Source organism: Haplochromis burtoni, unplaced genomic scaffold (assembly GCF_018398535.1).
Source record: "Haplochromis burtoni strain Fernald_Lab_line unplaced genomic scaffold, NCSU_Asbu1 Contig_50, whole genome shotgun sequence".
In the NCBI taxonomy this organism is placed as follows: Eukaryota; Metazoa; Chordata; class Actinopteri; order Cichliformes; family Cichlidae; genus Haplochromis; species Haplochromis burtoni.
This window is the reverse complement of record NW_024582411.1, coordinates 684,051-710,964: the sequence shown is the minus strand read 5'-3', so window position 1 is coordinate 710,964 and position 26,914 is coordinate 684,051. Positions and strand designations below refer to the sequence as shown.

General features: G+C 38.9%; 1 protein-coding gene across 2 annotated transcripts; it reads right to left on the bottom strand.

Moving 5' to 3' along the window:
- Window positions 1-4,633: 4,633 nt before the first annotated feature.
- On the bottom strand, window positions 4,634-26,028 carry usp10 (ubiquitin specific peptidase 10). Of its 2 annotated transcripts, XM_005929562.2 has the most exons (15): window positions 25,736-26,028; window positions 19,978-20,046; window positions 19,560-19,605; window positions 19,073-19,132; window positions 16,355-17,587; window positions 14,284-14,375; window positions 13,627-13,736; window positions 13,486-13,544; window positions 13,293-13,396; window positions 12,770-12,869; window positions 11,756-11,936; window positions 10,720-10,885; window positions 9,920-10,064; window positions 9,275-9,340; window positions 4,634-7,670 (listed from the first exon to the last, which is right to left on the bottom strand). In XM_005929562.2, exons 1-15 carry the CDS (start codon window positions 25,754-25,756, stop codon window positions 7,483-7,485), a joined length of 2,640 nt encoding a protein of 879 aa, XP_005929624.1. In that variant the 5' UTR covers window positions 25,757-26,028; the 3' UTR covers window positions 4,634-7,482. The 2 variants fall into 2 exon arrangements, with proteins under 2 accessions (XP_005929624.1, XP_005929625.1); XM_005929563.3 differs by lacking the exon at window positions 19,073-19,132.
- Between the last annotated feature and the right edge of the window lie 886 nt (window positions 26,029-26,914).

Sequence of the window (26,914 nt, the reverse complement as noted above, 5' to 3'; positions counted from 1 at the left end):
GACCTTGCTGACTAATCGTTACGGACTGATTAGTCAAACATAAATCCATCCATGTGCCGGGAATAAGCGTGAATATTCGATCATGTTGCATAAGATTTCATGATATTATCATCGTTGGTATTCCGGATTTGAATCTTATTGTGGTTTTGATCACAATCGGTGTAAATGTGAGGTAACATTTAATAGTATCCAGATTTCTTATTATCTAAGAACAGGCAAGTGTTTCCCCTTTAATGTGTCAAATATACTTATCTCAGCAGATGAGGATGAGCAGTTTCTGGTTGTGTGATCTCTGATACATTCGAGTGTTTTATTTAACAAATATTTTGCTGCTTACTACTCCAGACTTTAAACTGATAACACAGCTGTATGCCCGTGTGATAGGAGTAAGGATAATGCCATCTGGCTTTGTAACACTTGTTTTGTGTGCCGTTGCAGAGCAGAGGCATTGAATACATTAATGGCTAAAATATTTAGGACAAGAGCTTTGTGGTTTGCATATTTCAGATTGTTTTAAAACTGCTCCCCTTCTTTTGTCTTTATGGTGCCACCGTCACTCTCCTTGAACTCTTTATGCACAGATACTTCAGATAAACCTAATGGCTTAACAGATTTGTACTTTTCTGTTTTACATTTAGTCAGCGGGACTCCTTTGGGATTTATCTATGTTGTGTGCTGTAGCCACTTGTTGACAGAGTAATGATATAGATAACCCATCCTTGATGACTTGTTACAGATGGTGAGGTACAATAACTTACTTCTCAGAAATGTTATTCATTACAGGGGTCCATTAACCTTGATATATATTATTCATTCCGGGCCAAATAGAAACTGGAAACTCTCAACTCTGCATTAGTCTCAGTTGAAGACAACAGAAGGATTGCACAACTCAAACATCCCCTTCTTGTTTACTTGGGTAGTATATAAGCATTAGCAGGTGGAAAACAAGTTTCCTTTTTGTAAAGATCAAGGAGGAACCACCATCCGTGACATTACAACTGTGACAGGACAGTTTGTTTGGACAGACATCCTTGAAACTCTGGTTGCCATGTTGTTTACCTTCCTGAGAAGGGAACTGAGAGCAAGTGAACCTCTAAACACGAAGCAGTAAAAGAGGAGGAAAAACTGGGGGAGAGTGAATGAAGAAACCATATGGTACACGGGGCCGATTATAAAAACTAGCCAGTGGGTGGATTGTAATGGAACAGGAAATGCATAAAATCACAAGTACTGAGGGAAAGACTAGTAAACTGTAAGCACTAACACAGGAATTAGGTGCAGAGAAGCCTTTTTACTGAAGCTTTAGAGGTTTGTAACATCTTTATTGAAGGATGCCATGTACCTCGTTCAAGGTTACTAAATTTCAAATAAACATTAGAGTAAGAGCAGAAGCACAGTGTTGTTTTTACCTGTGTCCCAAATGTGTACTATACACTCACTTGGCAGGTCATTAGTTACACTTTCCGACTACCAGGTTGTAGTCTTTTCTTCTTTGTGGAATAAAATCATATGACATGATGTCAATCTCCCATTCCACCACATCACAAAGGTGCTCTACTGGACTAAGAGCTGGTAACAGTGGAGGTCATTTGAATAGCATATTCAGGAAGTGTGAGATGCCTATAGCGCTTTGGGGTCCTTAGGGACTAGTAAAGCAATATACAAATACAGGCCATTTACCATTTACCATGATTCAAGCTTTGTTATATATCACACAGTATTCTGCTGGAAGTAGGCATCAAAAGATGGATGCACTAGGGCCAGCATACTCAGATTGGGTATGGTATCAGAATGATGCTCATTTGATACTGAAGGAGCCAAACTGTGCCACGCTATGACACCATCACAACTAGCCTGAAATGTTAATACAAGACAGGAAACCAACCACCAACTGGATGGAGGCACACATAAGGTTATAGCATAGGTTATAGTACAGGGTTTTAGAAGGGTTTGCAGTTACAATCTATGGCATTGATTTAATGCAGAGACATAAATCCACTGAACTTCAGTAGGTCATCTTGACCTTGTCTAGATGTCTAAATGCAGTGAGCTGCTGTCATGTTATTGACTGATTCTACACGTGCAGCTAACTAACAAACTGACCTGTGAGAGTCTATCAGGAAATACAAACTGGCCAACTTGAAGCTTTTAAAGAGATTTTTGATTCTTGACAACAGATTTAATAATGACTTGTGACAGAAAGTGACTTGTGACAGAAAGATGGCAAGAGAGAATGGGGAGACTTACAAAGGACCTGCTATGACATACAGTTCAGAGGGGAAGGTGGCTGAAATGAAGACAGACCAGATTACAAATGAGTACATCAGAGGGACAGCTCAAGATGAGATATTTAGGGACAAAAAAGCAAGGTTAAGTTGGTCTGGGTGTGTGCAGAGTGGGGATATATTGAACTAAGCATGTTGAAGATGGAGCTGCCAGGCAGCAGTTAAAGAGGAAGACTTAAGAGAAGGTTCATGGTTGTAGTGCAGGATGGAGGCAGATGATCTGCTGTGATAACCCTTAAAAGGGAGTAGCTGAAAGTAGCAGTAGTAGGGGAGACCGGGGATAGTTGTAACATTTTTGACATTTCTGTCTGTAAATTGGAGCTCTTTTAAGGTAGTGGATTCAAAATGCAATGCAAAGTATTTACATGTCTCGGCTATTAAATAGTGCAGCTATTTTCTCTGCAGCACAATTACCCATTGCATGGTATGGTCTCAAACACAAAGAGTGAAATGTTACAATTAACCCCATAGTCTGGGTTAGTTGTAACATATCCTGGGGTGAAATGTAACACAATGAAATAAGGGTACTAACAAAACATTAACATGTAATCTTTGTTTATTCAACACATGAATGCACTTAGAGCCATTTATGTAGCTGTGTGTGTGTGTGACAGAATGCAGAAATCTAGCTTTTGAACATATTCCAACCCCCCAAAAAAGACAAATTATGGAATTTTCTGCAACTGAATATTTCATTAATTTTGGTTGGTCTTCCTTGAGTTTGGCCTCATTGGCTCAGTGGGCATTATAACCTACAACTCTTGCACCAATTTTGAACATAACAATGAAGCTGAAAAAATGTAGTTGTTCACCAGCATCGCAATTCCATTACTTTTTATCATGGCTTACCTTGGTGTGGTTTGCAAAGTGCTTCAGAAAGATGAGGAAATCTGTTTCTTGCACCCATCCTGATTTATTTCCACTACCAGTACTTCCTACTGGTCCATCTCTGACACAGTGGTCTGCATAATGTATGTGTGGGAACACAAACAGTGGAGGAATTGTGTTGCCAATGGCATTAACCGCATATACAAAAGCGACCAGTGAACCTCTCTCTGCTGATGTCGTTGCCCCAACTTGTTTAATATAAGTTAAAGTAATAGTGTGGTAAGTTGTAACATCTGCATTATTGTTACAACTAACCCAGACTGTTGCTGTTACAACTGACCCAGACTCCTATAGCCATGAACTAGCTAACATTACAGCCAACGGCTAAAACATTAGCACTAAAGACCTACACAGAATATATCCCCATAGACATACAAATAACATAATTTAAGTTTGATGAGTTAAACTGCAAAGCAGATAATGCTATTAAACATTGAAATAAAGTAGAAAAACTTACTTTTTGGCATACAAATTACTTTTTTTCATGTTAAATTGTTTGTGTTCGACAAAATCTGCTGATTTTTCACATGTGATAGCAGAACTGAATTGGGCATGCACAGGATGAGTCACATCATTTGAAACTTAGCCCTGATTGGAGAAATTGGAAGTGTTACAACTGACCCACGTTACAACTATCCCCGGTCTCCCCTACCACGTGTCCTGTAGTGTTTGCAGCTTGAAGTGTTTAAATGGTTCTTCTGTCTACCAAAACATGTGCCTCGCTGTAGTTAACAGTTTAGTTGTTTGTGTGGTAAAACTCAACTGCTCCACTACATGTGGTTTGACTTTGTTGCCTAAAGAGACTCAGAATAATCACTAATTCCTGTTGCTTCCGTCACCTTGGCCCAACAATATTCTCACATTACAGAAAATAACATGTGGTGCTGAACCAGTTCCATGCATTCTTGCACTTAAGATCTGGTAGTGAATGGAGCAATACTTGCTGGTTGAAAAATAGGCCCTAGTTTTAAAAACAAAAACAAACCATAGGTAGGAGCAGGCCACGACATCATTCCTGAAACAGTTGAGAGAGCCTCTTTGTTAGTAAAGGTGGTCTGTCTGTAGATGTTCCAACGTGACATTTTCTTTTCAGGCTATAATAGGGAAGATCTTAAAGTAGCCTTCTAACGTTAACAAGAAAAATACTACACTCCACTGTAAATTTCACAGTAAAGCCACATTGCAGTAGAGGAGTGAGCTATAGTAAGAAAGGAATAAATAGTAAAGAACACTAAAGGGCAGAAAACCCTTACACTGCAAATTTTTCAATGATGGGTCTGCTTCCCATTAAACCAAACGGAGGCGAGAGCAGCCATGGCCTTAAAGAGCACTGAGGCTGCCAGTGAGACCACAAGAGGGGGAGATATAACATACTACAAATACTACACATAGTACATGTTGACATACAGAAACAAGAGACCAATTAAAGGATGTGTGGTAGACCAAGACTCTGTGGATCATTTTGGGTTTGTTTGTTGTTTCAGTTTATTGTGCACATGTTTCTGTAAAGCCAGTCCGCGGAGTAGAGGCTGCAAAGGTTTTCAGCGGATAATGAAGCCAGGTAGTCTTTAGACTACACTTGATTAGCAAACTGCTTTTTGCACAATCCTTTATTTGAACAATAAACAAAATAGATGCTGGAGGCTTGAAATTAAAAGACAGTATAGATTTTTTTTATGTCAATAATATCCCAACAGTTCCCAGCAGACATTAGAGTTAGGAGCACATACTGAAAGAAAGACATCATTGAAGCATTTCACCAGCACATTTCCTGACCAGCCATCTGAGACCGAGATAAAAACTATACAACTGAAAGCATAAGCCATCTGTTCTAAAGTCCCATCATCCAAACATTCTTTAAAAAGGGAAAAGAAAGAATGCAAATCAACAATGTCACAATGTGTGCAGAAATGACTACGAAGCCAGCGGCAAGACTGAACCAGATTTTAGGATGTACTGACTATCTAAGCAGCATGCCATTCCCTGTGTGTGACGATCAGCGGACTGTGATGACAAATGGCAACGAGACTGAATGAAAAATGGTAGGATATAAAGTGAATGGTAGGCTGTAGGGCCTATATGTAATGTTGACCTTTGGTTTCACGTGGGGAAGGCTTCTGATTTGAAAACCTACAAGGAACTTTAATCAATATTTTCACCACGTAACGATGCTAAAATACTTTAAATCTAGTGTGTAATTTTGAAAAATGTTACTATGTTACTAAACTTTAATTTAAAGATAGGAACCAACTTTCTCATTGATTCCCATTTCAAGAGACTTATTAAATTCACACAAAGCTCTTAAAATAAAAGAAAATAAATGTCATTACACTGCAGCTTTTCTTTGATCAGAGGCAGGGAAATGGTTAACCACTATCTCGCCTATGTCCCCAGTTCTTATTGTATAAAATCATGTGAAAATACTTGTGCTGCTGTGTTAATACTGAGATACTGACAATGGTGGTTGGAATAAAATGGGCCTTGAGCAAAACAAACAAACAAACAAAAAAAAAAACCCATGACATAAATTGAAATAAAATTCAAGCAAAGAACTAGTTCAATTTTATTTGTTGTGCTTTAGCCGCTGTAATTTCTTTTCAAACCAACTTAAATGCAAGCATATTGTTCTGAAGGGAGCAAGAGCATTAGGACATCCGATAAATGATCAATGACGAAGAAAAACAGAAAAGAAATAAACCTAACATTTTTTTTAGTGACATAAACAAAAATCATCACAATAAGTGAAATCATCAACAGAAAATAAAATCATCTTCAACAAAAGCAAATACTAGCTCCTTTTATGTGCATGCCTGGGGTCTTTATGCAGAGCTTAGCACAGATGTTGTCCAACTTCCCCGCAACACTCAGTTTTCCTCCCTCCACTGTGAGGAGCCACGGAGCCACAAAAGAGTAAATACACAGGTGTCAGGTACATTCCCTTTACTCTTCACCTACATTAGACTTGCAGTCGCTGCCTGATTAGGGTTAGACTCGTACACTGAGTGGAAAAACGTCACACAATGAACCTAAGGCAGCCCCCCTGCTTTCTGCTGAGTTGGGGGTTAAGGAAGATGGTGTGGCTCAAAACTACACTGATAAGCCACCAGTACACAGATGGAACCTTTACATAAGAAAAGACAAACAATTAAAAATCATGATAGGAGAAGAAAATGTACAAGGGTGGGGTTTGCAGTGGGATCTGTCTTAACTGGCTGCCACTTCTCCAGTGTAAGAACTGAGTCTTAAAAGAACAAAACAAAACAAAAAACAAACAAAAAAAAACAAAACAGGCACATTCCTTCAGAACCCAAACAGGCATTCAGTCAGCTAGACCTTAGACTTTTTTCCTTTACATTTGAATCTAAATATTGGTAAAATATGCATTTTACTGTACTTGTAATCAATCAGTTTATATTTTGTGCACAGAAGCTTATTAAGTTCTAAAGCTCATTAATATTTTGTAGATATTTTTTCTTTTACCCCCTAAATCTAAACCCGAATAACATAAGAAGGATCTCAAAAACAACAAAAACGTTCAGTTCCCATTCCCAACTCACTTCCCGCCCCCCGATGTTTTTGATGGCTCCAGTAGACTTAAAAAGCATCATAAAAGTGACAAAACTGAGGAGAAGGAGTTGGTGGTGGTTGTGGTGGTGGCAAAGAAGAAACCTGGCCTTGGGAGGAGAGACTTGTGATAATGCTGGTGCTGGGCCTTTTCAATGCACGAGGGCAATTAACAGGCTTTTAAACTGCTGCAAATTCACTAGGCCGACAGTTCCCCCTTAACTAAAAAGGCAAACACTGATAGTCCATTTGCAGCCCGTGGTGGATAGTTTTTCTTGCATGAGCGAGTCCACTGTTTGAGCCGAGCTGTGGGCTCAGTCAGAGGTGAGTCTCAGGTCCTAACCTGCAACCCCAATCTGCCTATTCAACAGTCCTTCCTTGCTGCTTTAAAAATAAATCAAAAAAAGAGGAACTCAAAACACAGCAGTGGTGCACAGAGAAGAGAGCAGTCACAGGGAAATCTTTGTGAATGCAGCTTGCCTCTCTTCTTAAGAAAAGGAGAAGAAAAAAAGGAGACGAGGAAAAAGGTGTTGGAAAAGCTGGTTCTCAGGAAAGCGGGGACAGGAGGGAAGAAGAGGAAAATCTTGCAAGAGAACAAGTTAGGCAGTGTTCCTGTTCATTAGTTTTGTGTGTCTGTGTCGTGTGTAGATGTACTGTCAACGAGTGCATTGAGGATGCATGTTCTGTGTGTGTTTGTGAATATATTCAGGGTATCTTGCATGTACGTTGGGATGTGCGTGTGTGTCTACAGCAGGTCGACGCGACGGTAGTACAGCAGGTAGGCGGTGCGCTCTGCAGTCTGCTTCACCACCTGGTACTGGTTGATGACCTTCACTGTCTGGTCGTCAATGCGCAGCCAGCCGTTAAGACCGATGTGGAAGACATCCGTGGTGTAATGACCGCCTGTCGCACTGTTTCCATGGTGATACACAACTGGTGAAGTTGGAGAAAAGTGGAAAATTTTATTTAAGGTATTACTCATCCATGACCTCAATGTTGGGCACTGTAGTGCCAGCAATTCTTAAGTAAAAGCAAGCCAGTAAAGATCAGGTGATCAGCACATTGGTGTAGCGTAAAGAATACACTATACCTACAGTACATCTGCAGATCACCAAAAAAACCAAACATATTACAATGTCTCCTCATATATTTAAGAATAAATAAACCAAAAATGCATAAGCAGCTTTATGTGTCAGCTTCATTCTCTCACATGGTTGGGAATTGTGTTTGCTTTGGTTCATTTAGGTTTGCGAGTATTCATTTATGCACAGCTCTCAAGGTCACATCACACAACATTTCAATGGGGTTCAGGCCTGTTCTTTGACTGGAACACTAGAACACCGATTCTCTTATTTTTCAGTCATTATTGTAGATTTGCTGCTGTGGTTGGGAACATTATCCTGTTGCATCGCCTAATCTAGGAGTCCTCTGGTTGTCAGATGGCCTAACATTTGATTCTAGAATACTTTGGAAGACACAGGAATCAGTTCTTGGTCCACTCAGTGACGTGGTGCCGTGCATTGTGGTCAAACATCTCTAATTTGGTCTCATCTGTCCAAAGGACATTGTTCCAGAGGTGTTGTGGTTTGTTCAGATGCAACTTTGCAAACCTAAGCTGTTCTGCCACGCTCTTTATAGAGAGAAGAGGCGTTCTGTTGGCAAACCTTCCAAACCAGTCATACTTGTTCAGTTTTAACATGCTAACTACAAATGATTTAACTCTTGGGTAACCTGCAGTTTCTGAGAAATACCCAGCCGGGCCTTGGGGTGAATTCGTTGGAACACCCACTCCCAAGATTGTGGTATTTTACAAACACGCGCCTGAATGCTGCAGACCAGCAAACTGCCAAAATGTCTGCTTTTACTGAGGTGTTGCCAATGATCAGTTGCACCTGGCTGCTATTTACCCTCTTAATTCCTTTGAGAGCAGTAAAGATGTATTTAAGCTTCACTCCTGCATTTTTGGCTTGGCTTTAATTAACTAAAAAAATGACACTGTGTGAAATGATGTTGTTGAGGCTGTATTTACCCAATTTTAAAACCCGCTAAGGAAGATGACTTTGTTCCCTGATATAACCTTTGAATTTTTTTAAACATGACTGTACGTTCCTGATATCCTAATCACTAAATCTATTTCTCTGACATATTAGGGATAAAGCAGAACTCAAACCATTCCAAGCTCGAGCTTGTTATTGACAGTTGTTTGTGCATTTTTCATATTTTGTATATTGCTCAACACTTGAAAATAAAACAGGATGTTTAATGTGGCTTTTGCTTGAGCTGCGTGATGTTTGGGTTTTTTGTATTACTATCCAAAATAATTTCCTGGCGTGAAATGAAAGAACCAGCTGAGGTTCAACAAGACAGAACAGCAATCTTTTTTCACCCTTGGCAGCATTGTTATTTTGTGGTCAGTGGAATCGCATCACAACGAATTACTAACTCCCAGAGTGACAACAGATTATAAAATAAAGCTTAATTACAACATTATGCAGCAGATATAAAAACAATATGGCCCAAATTAACAAAACACAAACCTGCAAAGAGCCTGTAAGTTCTTTGGCCTTTCACAACTTTGCTTCGCACTCCAGAGGACAAAAGATCTGAAAGAAAATCCACTAATTAGACCATGATGTTTTTAATGACTGCTTTAACCAGGACTAAAAAACACAGAACGTTCTGCACCATGTTTTACTGTTGCAATGTGAAAATTGACAGCCTTTAATGAAAATCATGCTGATGTTGCTGTAATTAACAAGCAGTGAGGTCTGAAGAGTCACTTGGAAACACATCTGAGTTTGCACAATTTCTGTCAAATCAAGAAGTTGAAATGTCATAATTTGATGGTATTAACTGCAGCTGTAAGCTCAATTTTATCACATTCACTTGTGGCATATTTGACTACAGCACAGTATTAAACTCAATATCACTTTAAAAACCACATTTTTTTTTTACATTAATTCTAAAAGCTTGAAACAAAAAAAACAAAAACAATATACACTTCTCAACTTTTGCCAGTCTGCTTTGTTATGGTGCACACCAATTATCTGGATCAACTCTTAAAGGCACTGTGGGCTGTTCATGAACCAAATATAACACTGACACATATATAGACTAGGTAAATCGAATTAAAGGCCTTGCAATGACACTGACACCTCAGTGGAGTGTCGATCGAGTCATACCTTTGCTGATTTCCAAGTCAACGGGGTAATCAATATTCTTTGTCAGTTTCTGGCAGCCTCCAGACTTTTCAAAAACAAATCTCTTGAGATGGAGCACCAGCACAGGGGGCAGCTCTTCTAGAGTAACCCTTCGGCTTATCTCAATCTGAAAGCAACAGCGAGAACAGTGAGCAGTCGCAGAATTTACCATGCACATTAAATAATACAGTTTCACAGTTACAAAACTAACTGTAGAAATAAAACTTGTCAAAAAAAGTGAACACAAAGCAAGGCTTTAACATTTTGCTGGAAATAAAATCAGCTAAGACGTTCAAAGCAGCAACTAGTGTTTTTCTATTCTCTGGCTTTTAGAAGTACCAAAGTAACATTTCAGGACAAAAAGACCAACGTAAGATTCCCCCCCCCCCCCCCCAAAAAAATGCTTATTATACAGCTGTGGAGCAGATGTTCCTGCACCAGTTCTTCTAGCCTGATGTTCTAACACAGCACTGTTGCACCGATCCCTGAAGTTTTCCCTCTTTCTTTAGTTGTTGTTGGGTCTATACCATGGTTCAAGGCAATGATTACAATATGTGTAATGAAATCAGTGATGTTGTGTTCTACAGTGTGTACCCAACATCACTCTTCATCTAAACATCAATTCCAAAAATAAATTACTACACAAACTCACGTTATTTTGTGTGATCTGTTAAAGTCAGAAAAAACAGACAGGGAAAAAAAAATGGAATTCGAGATCACAAAACTGCAACGCAACACCGATCTGAACTGAAACATGTCATCAAAGTTTACTTTTCTAATACCTCTTGCTTGGTTTTAGAAGTGTAGCCCTGGACTGACTCTCGAGCCACCAAGGTTTCGAGAGCCTCCTGGACAGTGCGGATCTTGTCTGACTGGATGTCCAGCTGCAGGGTAAAGAATGGCTGCAGAGTGGCCGACTCTTTAGAGTTTTGCTGATACACCACCGATCTAAGAAAGAAGCAAAACAGCCAGTTGTTAGAACTGTAAACCAATACCAGCAAGATTTTTAATAATATTACCTCTCAGTAGTCAAAACATACAACATAACACAATCAGCTCAAATACATTATGATGCACTTTCTAACCACTTTCTGAAATTCCTATTAAAACTACTCAGAGGGATTCAGTTTGTTTTGCAGTTTACAGCTTTCACTATAATCATGCAAGTCATTTAATTAAACCTTTAAATTCAAGAAAGATGATAATCTACTAATGATTACTGCTGTAATTCCCCAAGTCAAACCAATTTCTCTGAACAGCAGTTTAAAAGGAGTAGATGGGTTATAGCCAAGCTCTGTGGGCATACCCACCACTCTGTAAACACATGCCTATATTCAGTTTCTCTCACAACCATTTCGGAGAAAAAAAATCCTTAAGGACATTTAAAACACTGTGCAACCAGCGTACACCATCACCGTGCCAGACCAGAACCTCGCAGAACATATTATTTAGTCAGGCAACAGCCGCAGATTCTTAACTTTGCAATTTGTCTGAAAGTTAAGACCTTTGTTTGTGGATGGTTGCCCCACGTCATGCTGTCGAGACTTTTGACCGCACTGACCCACATGGGCTGTCATTCTGAAGTGCTGTGGTGCGTGCTGGAGAAGAGCTGGAAAAAACTGGGGGTGGATGACTAATTTGTGATGTCACCATGAAACGAGGTCAAAATCTTTAACCCAGTAACCAGCTGAGGACTCACAGACGGAGCCGATACAAATTTTTGATTGGTGTATAACAGGAAGCAAGACAATGCAACATTATTAAGTTTAATCAGAACATCTTCCTATACAGAGGGTTTCACAGCAATCTGGCATGTACCTGATGTGTCCACCAAAGATATCAGTTATGGGTGTGCGGACAAAGTCAGCTTGGCGAGTGATCGAAGTCTTGTTTCGGGGACCCACTTGCTCCCACTCATCCTCACTACCTTCCTCCTCCTTATCAGCACCATCCTCCTCCACACCTGGCTCAGACTCTGGCCCATTAGGTGTGAGAGCTTCTGTTAAAAAAACATAAATAAATGTAAACCACTCTGAAGAACAGCTATTTGATCTTTAAAGTGCATGAAAGCAAAATCTCTTCTAAAACTGAGCCGTCTTAACTGGGATAAGTACAAATATCTTCCATTCTGAACTACAGGGCTATAGGTTTTGGATTGATTGGCTCTCATTTGAGTAGATTCTCATTTGCTGGACAATTGCCAGTGCTCCTTTCAAAATAAAAATAAATAAAAGTGCTATATCAACAGTCATTAATTCATTCTGTGATGGGAAGAGCTCCACAATACCTGTGAAAAACACCCCCGCATATGGGTGGCTGCCAGCAAACTAACAACACATTAAATAAGCCTTTGGTTTGGCTGAGTTTTGTAAAAACGGCCAAAAGGGTTTACTGTAAACTCTGGAACAATTTCCATGTCAAAGCTTAGCTAGCAGTCCTTTGGCCTTTGGTTGTAAAGTTATCAGAATTGTTATAATGTTTGGTCTAATGATGAAGGCATGAGAATATGTCCACAGCTTCACTCAGGCACTTCAGGCTCTCAGTAGCAGCAGCTCTGCCCAGACCAAGCTGGATGTGAAGTTTCCCTCTGAGCCATTTTTCCATTTTGGCAAGAGTCAATTAAAATGATTTCAGCTTATAATAAAAAAAAAAAAAATAGAAAAAGGAAAAGAGGGAAATGATTTAATATGCTGCAATACTAGCTTTTTGTTTCTATTTATAATTAATTTAGGCCAACACTAGGGAAGTTACTCTAAAGATAACATAAGCAAAAAAGGGCAAAGCATGCTTAGACTTAACCTGGCATAAGCTATTCATAGACAAGTTACTTACTCTCTTCCTGAGGCGAGATTAGTTTCTTCAATGCTAGCATCTCCTCATGCAATCCATTGAGCGTGAACCCAAGATACTCCTCCGCGTCCTCTTGTCGACCCTGAGATTAAAGCATAAGGACATCAGCCACATTAACTCTTCAAAGAATGCCTAAAGTCAAATAAAAATCTTGCAGACATTAAAAAAAAAAAAAAGCAAACTCATTCACTGAGGTAAACAGAAAGAAAGCATGCACACAGTAAGAAGCAGGATGAAAGGAAGCCTCATTAAATATCGAAGATAACCATCTCCTACAGTGCATCAGAGTTCTTTTCTTAATTAAAACCGATTCAGACTTGAATCAGCAGGTTGAATGTTAAATAGGAAATAAGTTATGTCCTGCTAAAATGTTTCTTAAATACAACAAAACCTCCCGTGGGCACTGTCTGTCCCACAAGAAGTACATTTAAACTGTTATTTAAAAACAAAAACACCCTTACATGCTGATTTGCAGTGTTTATATAAAGCTGACACCGTGGTTTACCTTCTCAGAAAGACTTGATTTGATGAGAGTGAGGAGTTTGTAAATGTAAGTTGGTTCAAAAGGTGCACCAGGTCGGATGTCTTTTGTGACCTTATCTCCAACAGCTGTAAACACAGTTAGGAATCTTAAATCATCAGTGACGCCAACAGGAAATGACGCAAATAGCTTTGGGCATGCTGTGTTAATATCTTACCCTGCTGTTTGGCTTTAGATGGCACGGGCATATTGTTGAACTCGTTCACCAGTCTTACACTGAGAGACACAAACAACTGAGATGTCTCTATGGCTGATGCTTTTTAATAAAAAGTTATAAACCTGTAGAAATGCTACTTACAAGTTGTCTATCATGGGTGTGGAGGTGCATGGTCTCTGCGTTTCATTGTGCAGAGGAATGGACTTCATCAGGTGATACATGGGAGGGCAGGCAATCAGGGCCTGTAGGGTCTGGGTGTTCAGAGTCAAGGTGAAAAATGATGTGTAGGAAAGGTATTATGACAAGCTACTTAAAGATATCTGCATTTGATGCAAATGTGTGATTAAGTTTTAAACTGAGGAAATCCCTGGTGGTCTTTAAAAGTCTTAAAATTGAGACGTCTTTTGCATTCAATTAGTTAAAATACACGTAGGAAAAGTCTCAAATTTTCCACCAGTTTGAGAGAGAAAAATCCCAACACTAAACAAAGAAACAGACACCAAAATCACAGCATTGGTGTCAGCAATATCTTATCACATTTACACGCGACTGATGTTAGGATATCAAATGAACCAGCTATACCTCAAAATAACTAAGTTGTTAGCAATCTAAATGCCATCAAACGAGCAGGCCCTATAAAGGTTTTGAAACAACGTTACAACCAAGTAATATTTTTACAGTGGCACACGTGCCCTGAGACTTGGGCCATTTGGCTTAATAACAATGTAACATCAAGAAACTAACAACCAAGTAGTTAAAATCAAAGGAACAATAAAATATGAAGCATGAAAAGGATACAGCGTTGATATAGCACCAGTTTCCCTTGTTGATCAGTCCTCTCGGCTGCAAAGACACTGGTTTATGTATCAACTTCACATTCTCAATAAGTTCTGGGGATTCAAAGAAAACACAATATTCTTAAACAGGTAGCTTCGCACAGCTGTGACAATGAAAAAAGTATGTGTCATAGCGATAAATCAAAACAATTGTTTCTTCGTCTATTCCTGCCTCAAATGGCAACAGCATAAGAGACTGAATGAATAAGACCAAGGTCTTGCTGTACCACGCCTAGGAAGGAAGACTGTCATTCAAAAAGACAGCTTCCATGGTAACGTGGGAATAGTTTCATAGTTTCACACAAATAAGAACAAAAAAACATCAATTTGGCTGAGACTAAAGGAACAAAGGCAAATGCACATTTAGACAGAACAAATAAATCATAAGTACAATCATTGTTACTTCTTTACAAATTGGCATTGTCTCCATTTTCATAACAAGTCAAACCACTGAGCTCACTTTTAAGTTACAATTAAAACTAAATGTCAGTTAATCGCATCTCATTTATCATGTCAGTCACAGACAGCGACCCTTTAACAGCTTTTTCCTATGGGTATTATATTTTTCCAATATATACATATTTACAGTGTAGAAATGGATACTGTTTCATGTCTGATTATGGTCTACATTTCTGATTTTACCAACCTCTAACTACTTTTGAACAGTGATATGCACACAAGTGTGAAGTATCCAAGAAACTTGCATATAAAGAAAAGGCAGAAAAAAAAAGATAGTTTGCTGCAGTGCTAAAGAATATATATACATTGATAGATTATTTTTTCTTTTTGGTCCATTTCAATCAATCACTTTTATATATACAAACAGCTAGTCTGTGGCTCCAAACTGGTGTATTTCAAGCTAGGCTGGTTGTTTAAGTTCAAGACTAAACACCATCAAATAAACACATTTAAATTAACGTGCTTAGAAACCAACATGCCCGCTAATCAACAGCGAGTATACATTTCCATCTTACAGTAAATGCATTAATAATTATAGCCTACCTTCTTTGCTATGATGTGCCATACTTGCATTGTGTGTACTTCTGCACACTTCTAGAATAACTACTCCCTAAAAAAATGGCAAAGATTGATCGCTGTCACGCTACGCGAAATGAGAAAGTTTTATCTGAAGGGAGACATAATATCTGAAGGGTACCTTAGAAGAGAGACAGTGTGTTGAATATGTGAACTTTCACAGGATTGTGTTTAAATTCTACCTCAAACCAGTGTCAGAGAGGACAAACTAATTAAGCCTGGTAAGTTCCCGTAACCTTCTGCGACAACAACCACAAAATGTAGTGTAATTAGGTTCATCTCTCCAGAAAACAATCAGCACACCACTGTTAAGAGCAAAACACTGAATACGATTTGAGGACAAGAAACAACACAACATTTTGCATTTTTCATTCTGTCTACCAGCTTGTAAAATCAGAATGTTCCGATCAATAACACATTTCAAGATGCTGTTTCACTGTGTGAAATCTGAGGCTGTGACTCATCTTGAATCATTATCTCATTTCCTTAAGTAAAAAAACAAAGTATTCATGAGGTGTCACATCTCAGCTCCTTGCAGTTGATCATTTATACCCATACTGCAGCTCTGATAGGAATAACTGGAATGATTTAAACAATAAATAAAATCGGATAGCCATCCTGCATGTAGCACCACCATCTAGTGGTCATTTCTTGAAAATGAATGCAACAGTCCCTTAACTTCTCTTTAAAGTAAGCTGTCAGTGAGAAATCTGTGCATCTCAAACTTACCATACCATCAGTATAATGAGCTGCAAAAATGTATCTCTTTTTTAAAATATACCCTACTCTTTACAGTGATCCCAATTTTAAAAGCTTATTCTGTTAGATATGCAAGTATGAACAGTACAATCACCTCAACACTGCCACCAAGTGGGATGGATTGAATTTCGCAGAATATACTTTTTACAAAAAAATAAGTTATAAACTTACACCACATTAAAAAGTAGTAATGGTGGAATGTTTTTAGAAGGTAAATTATCAGCTTCTTTATAAAATACCTGCAAGTTTAGGGGCCATAGGATCCTCAGATACATGGACAGGGCCTTCTTTTACTTCCCCAACTTTCTCAGGCTGCTCTGGCACAGCGACAGAGGGAGATACTGCTTCCACAACATTCTTTACCTCCACAAATGCCTGAGGGCCACCAGGTAGAGGCTTGGAATTGTGAAAGAGGCTAGCCCAGGATTTCGGAAGATTAGCAGTAGGTGCAGCTGGAGTGGCAGGTGAATGTGCCTGCTCTGTCACTACTGACTGGGCAGCTGACTCTGGGATGACCTGCTGAACCTGGTCCCCACTCTCAATGTCCTCTTTGTGTCCATCTGCACTGACAGGAGTGGTAGACTCTGCTAGCCCATTTGCCACCCCATTGTCTGCCATCTCTCCTCCCTCTAGTTCAGTAGTCGTAATGGAAGTGATGACAGAGATGACAGCAGCTGAAGTAGGAAGAGGTGATTTGGAGAGGGGGCTATGTGGAGTATCTGAAAGTTCAGGGCTCTGTGGAGCCAAATGATCTGGCTGCTGATCTGCAGTCCTTGGTCCCTCTGTCATCCCTCTGCTTTGAGAGGAGGATGAACAGGGGGAAGTGGCATTGTTGCCATCTGATAAAGAGGCAGCTCCACTTGCTAAGTCCAAAGAAGAGTCATCAGGGCTATCACTAGTCCTCTGATTGGCAGTGGATGTGGGGGCACACTTGGCTGCTGCCACAGCAGCTGTTGGTGTTGCTGTGGAGGCGGGTCCTGGGGTGGAAAGTTCAGCCCCTGACAATGCCTTACTGTCCACATCCTCAGTACTGTGGTGTGGGCCACTGAGTGCATGTCCGTTCACCAGTGCTGTCACAGGTGTCCCATCCGCTGTACTGGTGCTGCTGCTGTTGCTGCCAGTTGACGGTTCCAGGTAATTGTAGTACCCAGGCGGTCGTTTTTTCTTTTTCTTTCGCTCTCTCTGTCCCAGGCTGCCAGGGAGTCCGTCCATGTCCGGGCACGGCTGGTGATTGTCCAGGGCTGAGGCCTCCGAGTCAGGTCCGTCCAGTGAGTTGAAGTGTGCCCCGTCAGGGACATCAGCTGCTGGAGAAGCCGTCTGTTGAGCTTTCTGGGCCGGCTGGCAGCCCAGGATGAACTCAGGAGCCTGTGGGTTTAGGGTACTCGACACCTTGTATAAAGGATCGTTGCCCCCAACAGCCTTGGAATCCATCACCTCGTCAACACCAAACTCAATGTGCTGATAGTCTTCTCCTGCAGATAATATTTCAGTCAATTAGAAATACAGAGCACTGTTTAGATTAATTCCTACATATTAAAACCAGGCTGTGGTATCTGACTTTGCTGCAGAACGTCACATAAAATCCTTTTTCCTGAACAAGCAAACTGTTACTCAAGGGTTCGTGGGAGCTCTGACAGGATCAAAGATACCAACAAAAAGAAATTCTTCTAGACCTATTTTTGACAACTACTGCTGTCCAATCCAAACCAAATTCCTTCTGGTCTCACATAAATTCCAGAAGTGGGGTGATTCAACACTTAAAATTGGGTCTGGGAAGGACAATATAGTCTTATGGATAAAACTTCTTTCACTTACTTATGATTCTGATTTGAAGGGGGAAAAAAACCCCAATAAACTAAAAATAAATAAATAAAAAACATTTTTGGCACAATCCTGTGTGGTCAGTGGCCAGATGTTATCAATATTCTGTTGAAACTATTCAAGTTAAACTGCTACAAAAAAAACCTTCAATGTCAAGTTGACAATCAATAGTTTTAACTAATGGTTTATTATAAGCCAAGTTTATTTTGCTGACAATTTGAGATACCATTTTTCTCAATCATTCTTGAAGATTTAATTAAAATGTTTTTGTTTGTTTGTTTTTTATTTAGGCAATGACATGCGATTTAACAAGTGTCTAAAATCACATTAAAAAAAGATTACAAAGGGATACAATACGGTTGATAACCAAAGGTAGTCAATAGAAAGGAAGTCTGGCTTAACTGACTGCAGACACGCATCAATAATCCTTACTTCCTGAATATTTTTAACAGCATTTTTAAGTGTTGGAAACTTCAGCAATACAGAACAATGTAAAACAAATACATCAGTTTTTATAAGTTAATTTTTGGACAAAATGTGTCACACAGCAGTTTGAACTGTAAGCTATTATGCAGCGAGAGGTGCAAAGTGCAAAGGTGAAACATTAGCAAGTGCAAATATGAAAGAAAAAAATCATCCAAGTCATCATGACACAGCTGATTGGCCAACCAAATGTAATCTCTGATCCCCTGCAGAAGGTAAGAGGGCACTGAAACACAAGGTACTCCCTCTACTGAGATGAGAGGAATCTGTTAGTGTTAGTGTTACTGAAATTGCACTTCATTACTGTAAAATGCATTCAGCAGTGAAACCTCAATTTAAGGATAAACATGTACACACATGTTAGCAACCGCATAAAATCATCTCTATGCCCTTAGTAAATAAGCCGTGATTGGTAAGTCATTAAAATGCAATTCAATTTTATTGTAACGGAGACCTACAGTAGTGAAAATGTATTATATGCAAGAAAAAGATAAGATACTTCGCAGTACCTTAAGCATGCAAAGCTATATAGGTTTTACCAACAGGCAAGAGAAAGAATACAGGCAAAAAGTTTAGAAAGCCACCAGTTTTTGAAACCTGGATTTTCAGTTTTACAGCAAACGTACAAGAGGGTATCAGACTCCTCAACTCACCGCAAACCTGCAGTCCCATAGACTCCATAATAAAAGGTACAGCAGGAGTGCAGTAAGATCCTAAATAATCAATACAAATCAAGGTAAGGCAATTGTCATGTGCATATAGGTACTCTTTGAAAGAAAGGTGGCTGCTCTAACATTTTTGATTTTGGTGGGCCAAAAAAAAAAAAAAAAAAAAAAAAAAAAAAAAAAAGGTGGTGGGGAGGGTCAAGATTTAGTGGAATTTATAAACCGTTTCAAACAATATTGCACAAATGTAGAAAAAAATAAAAATAAATGACAGGAAAAGCATCTTCCTGCAAGGCAAGCCAGATCAGCTATACCTGGGCTTCAGTCATACATTTAGTCCTGCTCTGAAAAACAACTTGATGCCAACTAAGAGCAGGAGAACAGTCAGCCCATGTCTACTTTAGAGTATTTTGATGTATTTTGAATAATTAAAAAAATAAAATATAGGAAATTAGCTTATGTAAGAAGTACATACCAGAAGACTGAGTGACACACTGGACTTTGTCATTGAACGGAGGAAGCTGCAAAGAGAGAGAAAATATAAGTTGTGATAAAGACCCAGCAGGTAACCACAAAAGTAATACTTAAAATAGACATGACTGATATCTTAAGACCACTGTCAAGTGTAGAATTACCATTTACCAGATATATGCATTTTGGCTCAATGGTCAATTTCAGTAATCCTGAAGCCCTGATTTTGGACTATTAGGGCTGATAAGCAAATTTATTTGAATTATATTTCTCCAGAAACCTTACTGTTTCCATTGAGAGGATATCCTGACAAGGCCAACACAACTACTCAAAAAATAAATTTAATTCTTTCTCTTTAATTTAATAATGACTTATTAATGGAATAATGACCGCTACTGCTTTTTCTGGACCAATCTGCTTACCTCAACATAACATCGTGGAGTCACAAAAAACTGATTGATCTCATCAGGGCTGAATTCCCCAAAGATGTACTGTGGGAACAAAATTAATACAACCATTAACTGAAAAGGAAAGACAATGGAATAAAATACACTATAAAATAAAATAAAAAAGTTAAAAACAATCAAGAACTTTCAGATTATTCATTAGTATAAAATATAAAATCAAGGGGAAAAAATTTAAGCAGTGTTCACTGTAGACAGGTAATTCAACCTTATAACTGGAATGCAATCATAAGGTGTCGTCATTTCAGAATCTAGATATTGGGACACATACAGCAGTCCTTCATCACTCATTCAATTTACAATGCTAACCTGTGCAAACTGATGAGTCATGCAGTGTTATACATAAACCATGAGCACAAACAGCTCTGAATCTAGACCTGTTTTATCTAGGTGAAGTAGGTTTGTCAGTTTGTTAAAGGTTAACACAAAGCATTCTTTTGAATGCTTTGTGTTAACCGTTAGGCATCATAAAAAGCATTGTTGTACTTAAAACAAGCCAAAGCAGGCCTCTGATGTAACTTCACGGACTGCTTTTAACACATGTGTAGCTTTGAGGTGACACAAGATTACTGGGATTTGAATTAAACATATTTTACCTACTTTTCCACCTATACCACCCACTCCCCTTATATAATGGTATCTTCACTTTACTTATTAGTGTAGCTGAGTTAGTTGCTTCTGCTTTGACACACACAGACATGGTGAAACAGAGAGCAGAGGAAAGAATCCATCACTGACGGCATATGAACTGATGAGAATTTAGCCATTCCGATTCCGTTATCAATATCACTTATCATTCGATTCATTTATCAATTGTCATTCCATTTTCACCGGCTCCATTTTGAAAGTCACTACCATTGCTATTTTCCATCTCTAACACACAAACTGAAATCAGCCGATTGTAGTGCGAGTGCAAGAATGGATAAGCACTATTGATAGGCAAGCAGACTAACAATTTCAAGAAAATTGACTACTGGGAACCAGTTTTCTACAAAAACTGGTTCTTGATTCCCATCCCTACCTCTCAGACTGACCGACAGACCTTGTTATAATCAACAATTTGTGTCACCCGTGTTTACCAAATTAACACTTGTAGTGAGGTAGGTTCCATCAGTTCAAGACGCTACATGCCATTAAACATTCATCAGTCAAGCGCACGCACACACACACACAGGACACGAGGAGGTGGCACTAACATAAAATCTATGATCATCGTCGAATTGTTTTTGAAGTTGATATTTCAGGTATCAAAAAATGTTGCAAAATTAAAACTGTTAGAAGTTTACTATTTTGAAATTTTAATAAAGCAACCAGCTAGACTTAAATGAGTAGTCAGCTGCTCAGCCAGCAGACCAGCAATTATGGAAAGCTGCATATATGAACTTGAAATTAAGACTTCAAAGTTAACTCATTTTATTAGATTAGCCAAAAACAATCAAACTACAATATTACTCATTGCACACACTACAACCACCTTCAAATGAAGCCAGGTCTATGGTAGTAGGGGTTCATATTATGTGTAGTGGATGCAGGCAAAACGAATTAGAACGCTTAAAAATCTTCACGCAGCACTTCGTCATGCACCCTCTGATGACGTTTGATTGTATAAAAACCAACATTATTTGTCATGTTTTTACTACACTGCTGTTTTCTGATGTTGCTTACAGTGTTATTAATTCATTTTCCACAGAATCACCACGACATCAACTATAATTGTGCGTTATACCTTGAGGAAAAAAAACCCCAAAAAACACTGAGCCACTGAAGGGCCCACATGCGCAACTTAAAAAAGGTAAAATGGACTCACTAGCCATGCTGTTAATCTTTTCGGTGCAATAAACAGTGGAACGTGAAAGGGTAGTCACAGAGAAAAGAAACTGCAGCTCAAGCATATATAACTTTTTGCAAACGAGGCCCCACGCGAGGGCCCACATTGCTGAAATGGCACTACAAGCGACAAACAGCCAGCAATGATCCAGCGGCCTCAGGATGGCTAATACAATCACAACAGAAAGAATGTCCCTTTGCTCCTTTCTGCAGGCATGCCACACGTACCACACTAAGCTTCCCTTGCTGATCGTTTGGACTGCGGATTACAACAAATTAGCCATCTGTATGATTTTAGCACAATTTAATGACGACATCACACAAACAAGAAAGGGCCAAGAATAAGAAGTAAGAAGAATAAGTAGTCATAAGTAAGAATGAGACTAGAAAGATAAGGTGATTTATAGACTTTAGTGAGTTTCACTATTGGTGACTGACTATTAGCGATAGTGTGGTTCACAAATTTAAAATTTAAAATGATGTCAGTGCTGTGAAATATACAGATATGTACTACGACAATTCTAAAACTGATGTCGCGCAAACAATCTTGTTTTATTCTAAGCACAGGCTTGTTTACCTAAACTGATCTGCGGAGTTATTAATGGGCAACTTGGCTGAACATAAAAATGCTGCAGTGCCAGTACAAATAAGGTCAGACTAGTTTTTCAATGAGTTTGCCGAGCATGCCTGTGCCTGCCTGGTAGTGTGATGTAGTAAAAGGGTGGCAGCAATTACAAACCATTAAAATTATTAAAAATTGGGACAAATAACGGCGTTACAATCATTTCCAATTCGTCTGCTCTCAGCCAAAAGCAACTGCTCATAAATGTGCGAACACTTTCAATTTTGCTGTATCAGAAAATTGATACAGCAGACTAAGCCATAACACAGGCACATATTCCCTTTTAATTAATATGAGGACTTATTTGAACATTCTGATTCCCATTGGAAGATGAAACAATGATACTAGAAGAACAATTTAATCCTGTGGGCCCCCGATATTAATCATCCCAAGGACAAGTTCCAGATTAATGGCAGCTAAACTCACTGAGTGATAAATGTTTTTACGGTGCAGATTTATTTTTACATTCATTTTTAGGATGCTTAAAGTTTGATGCTGCTACATTTTTAATGTGTCACATTGAGAAGAGTTTCTAATCTTTAGTCTCAATTGAACTAATAACAGTGGACTAAATAATTTGCTGATAAATGGCCCTCTGCTATCACTATGTCACATAATCATGTAGATCGGCCAATAGTTGTTGATAAAAGTAAAGTTACTCTGATAACTAATCTTCACAGCTGGCATTTTCTTTTTGGTTTTCTTTAAATTGGATTAATTTACAATTTCCTGTTTCCCAATCATGGATTTCTTTGTGTTTCTTTGCGTTTTCAGTTTTCACATCTGTAATGGGACACATGCTAATTTCAAAACAGGGATCAAACTACTAGAATCCCTCAGTAACAAAGCTGATGTGGTTTATACTTAAACTTCTTTACAGCTTTTTTTAATCTCTAACAGTCAATGAGTAAGATCTAAAGTGAAGGCCATTGGTTACACAGCCTTGCTGATACAAGGAGAGGAGATAAATACAGCTCCCGTGTTCAGAAATGAAAAATAGCCATCACTGTGTAAAGATCTTTATGGTGTTATAACATGTCGTACTTACACAAGCAATAAATGCTACCGTGCCTATACCCCTGAACTACCGCTTAAGGTTAATGATGGTATTTCAGCAGAGATGTAAGGCTTTTTGTGGTCAAGACAACTTTAGAAAACCTTGACTCAGATGTCTACATTGACAGTGGTAAAATACACTTTTTTGACAGACTATCATAACAGGACTATCGGAATAAAAGGTTTAAATATTCATGTAATTTAAATGTCTCTTTTTTAAATTAAGGCACAGCAGTGGTCTTACTTTAACTATCTTAGAGGTTATTAAACTAAACCAAAAACCAATACAATCCCAAATAAAATTACCACCCCAAAAAATAAAATATAATCACTGAAATACTTTAACTAGTTTTCAAACTAGTTCAACTTTACTAATAAGCTACAATAAAGGAGCAATAATGGTATGTTAATTTGAAGTGTCACATTTGGTAGATTATGCATTAACAAGATGACTTACCACAAGCAGAACACTATCTGCCTTTATCTCCCAGTGCAGAAGAATTGATAAGCATTTCCAGAATTACCTGTTTGCTAAACTTCTACTCAGAAGACCGATGTCCCTTCTGGTGCTCATATGTCTTTTACTGCCTCACCTGTTTATCGACCAATTTTAGCCCCAGTGTTAGTATTTTTACTCAGCAATAAATCAACAGCAAACCTTTCAGTCGCCTGCCTTCTGTGACTACTTTACAGAGGGATGGCTACTAAAATGAGGGGTTTTGTAACAGAGTAAAAGTGGTGACAAACAGAGGAAAGCAGACCCAATGAAATAGTTGATGATGCTCCAGATCTGCTGGGTTACCGTTGCTGTGGAGCACAGTCTGGAAAACACTAATTTAGAGTGTTTGTGAAAGCTTCTATGCATTACTATTCACTCTATGCTATTCATACTAACAAAAACCAAAAAAATATTATGCAACTCTGTATCAGTCAGTTCAGTTATGAGAATTTATTTCACCAAATATTGACATGTAAATTTAAAAAAAAGGGGGGGGGGGATGTTCAGCCGGCTTTCCCCTGAAACTTTCACTTTAATAAAGAGTGAACCAATAGAAACGCTCAATTTGGAAGCCAGGAAGAAAGTTGAAAGCATGCAGAATTACTTTAGTACAGCAGATTTCCCTTACTACAGTGGTTAGCCAGGTTCCGTTTCCTAAAAAAAAGTTAGAACTGAACACTTCACTTGACTCCATTTCTGATTAATTTTTACTATATGAGCTTTTTCTTCTCTAAACTTTAATTGAGTCTCTTACTAGTAGACTAGAGACCTGGCATGTTTCTTCATGTAAAACTAGACCTCAAAATGGGCCTTCCAACATGACAGCTAGCTTTTCCAGAAATAACACCAAACTTGTTAGGTTACCTCCAATCCAAGCTCAGTCACGTGGACGGTGGCTCTGTAAGCAGCGTGCACGCTCAACCCTGATCCTCATTGTTTCCATATCAAGTAACTCTTCGCTATCAACGAAGGCCCACACTGTCGAATGTGTATTTAGCTAACTAGCTAGCGGACAGACCGCAAAGTCTAAGCACACCACCTGTGCAAAACAGTTAGCATACTAGAAGCTAAACGAGCAGCACGAAAACGTTACACCGCTCCAGAAACACTTATAAGCGCCAAGTGATCGCATGCAAAATATTCCACTAGACCGTTATTATGCTTTCTGACTACCCCGAGAAAACCAATAACTTACTGGTAGTTATAAAAATAAGATATGGCAGCAGGCCTGTGGCAGCACTGAGCAGGTGGGCCATGCATACACGCAGCAGTTTTCGGTCACTTTTCTCTAAGAAATATTACATGACATTTGTGGAATATAACTTCGAAGTATCACGAACATTTGTTTGAGCAAGTTTTTGTGTCGTTTAATTAAAAGCGGTTGTCATCGCCCCAAGAACTCCGACGGAAAGTATTGCTGGTTCATTTGAATGGAAGGACCTGGGGCCTGTTAGCTCACGTTACCATGCTGGTGGTATTCCAATGAGGCTTAGGGGGGGCATTAGCAAGCACTTTTTAGTACTTCAGCAGTTCAATGACACGACAGGCCAAATGTTTAAAATAACAACACACAACTGACCAAAATGTAATTATTGTGTGGCGTTAGCTTTGGTCAAAATGGTGCAGAATCAAAGAGCGAACTGAAGTCCAAAAATAAGAGACTGCACGAGTTGTTTTGGAGGCTAATGATAGCCAGCTAGCTAGCTAGCTACCTGGTTGCTGTAAGAAGCCATGCTCCCGGTGAGGTTTTCTGTCCTCCGCTGACCAGATGAAGAATCCCCCGGAAAGGTGTTGTAGGTTTCTACTGACAGCTACAAAAGGTGGTCTATTTCGACGTCATTGTCATTTGCCCAACGGTGTCCTGCCAGTCGAAAGTTTTGATCTATGTAATGCATCAGCACTTCATGCTGTTCGCCTTGCCGTCACCGCCATTTCTGTCTAGCATCTTCCTTGCTTGCTAGCCAGAGCAGCGCGCGGTCGGTTGTAACGGCAGCGTGAGCTCAGGGAGTAACGCCAAATACTTCCGGTGAGTGCTGATTCTAAGATTTCATAATAAAAAGGCTCCATTAATACTTTTAGTACTAATACTACTACTTACAATGATAACAATATTAATATTAACAATACTCGAAAATGTAATAGAAATAAATTACGGGGTGCAGATGATTGCCTTTATATTTACAAAGTTTCAGCATTTAGACAGTAAATGAACCGAAAGAACAAAACCCAGTGTGGATAGTAACCAAAATTAAACTCAACTGAAAAATAAATAAACACTAAATAAAATATAATAGAATATAAAATTGCACTCCAAGATCCTGCAAAGGTTTCAAGGTATTGTGAAAAAAATCACATTCAGTGTAGCTTCAGTTTGTAAGTGATATTATGATTGCTGATGGTTTACGCTCACTGATAGGTTATCTTGCTTGTGTTCATCACAGCTATATCATATCATATCATATCATATCATATCATATCTTAATGACCGCATAGTACCATATTATCACACCACCCTCTAAGACTACAGGATTATTTGTGGTTTCTAGAGGTTCTAGAGAGTCTCTGCAGTTTTAATATTAGACTCAAAACATTTGTTTCGACAAAGCTTATAGATGATAAGGAAAAGGCCTGGATAAGATGACTCTGATCCATCACTTATTCATGCTGCAATATGCTCAGACTGAAGTAAAACTTCAAGTAATACACTGTGGTGTACTGAGGACTTCTTCTCCAATCACTTCTTCCCTCCTCTAGTCTGTGTTTTTTCTTGTCTCTCTATGCTCTCTTTTCTTTTATCTTTCTTCCTTTATCTTTTCAATCCCCCACTACTGGTCATGGTGGATGGTTGAACCTCACTGAGCCTGGTTCTGCTGGAGGTTTCTTTCAGTTAA

Excerpts from the sequence above, each read along its gene's own strand:
- usp10 (XM_005929562.2), bottom strand. The coding sequence starts at position 25,756 with ATGGCTTCTTACAGCAACCAG. Across the intron at positions 10,065-10,719 it reads CTTCTAAAACCAAGCAAGAG|ATTGAGATAAGCCGAAGGGT; the intron begins GTATTAGAAAAG and ends TGTTGCTTTCAG. Across the intron at positions 9,341-9,919 it reads TGACTTGGAAATCAGCAAAG|ATCTTTTGTCCTCTGGAGTG; the intron begins GTATGACTCGAT and ends ATTTTCTTTCAG.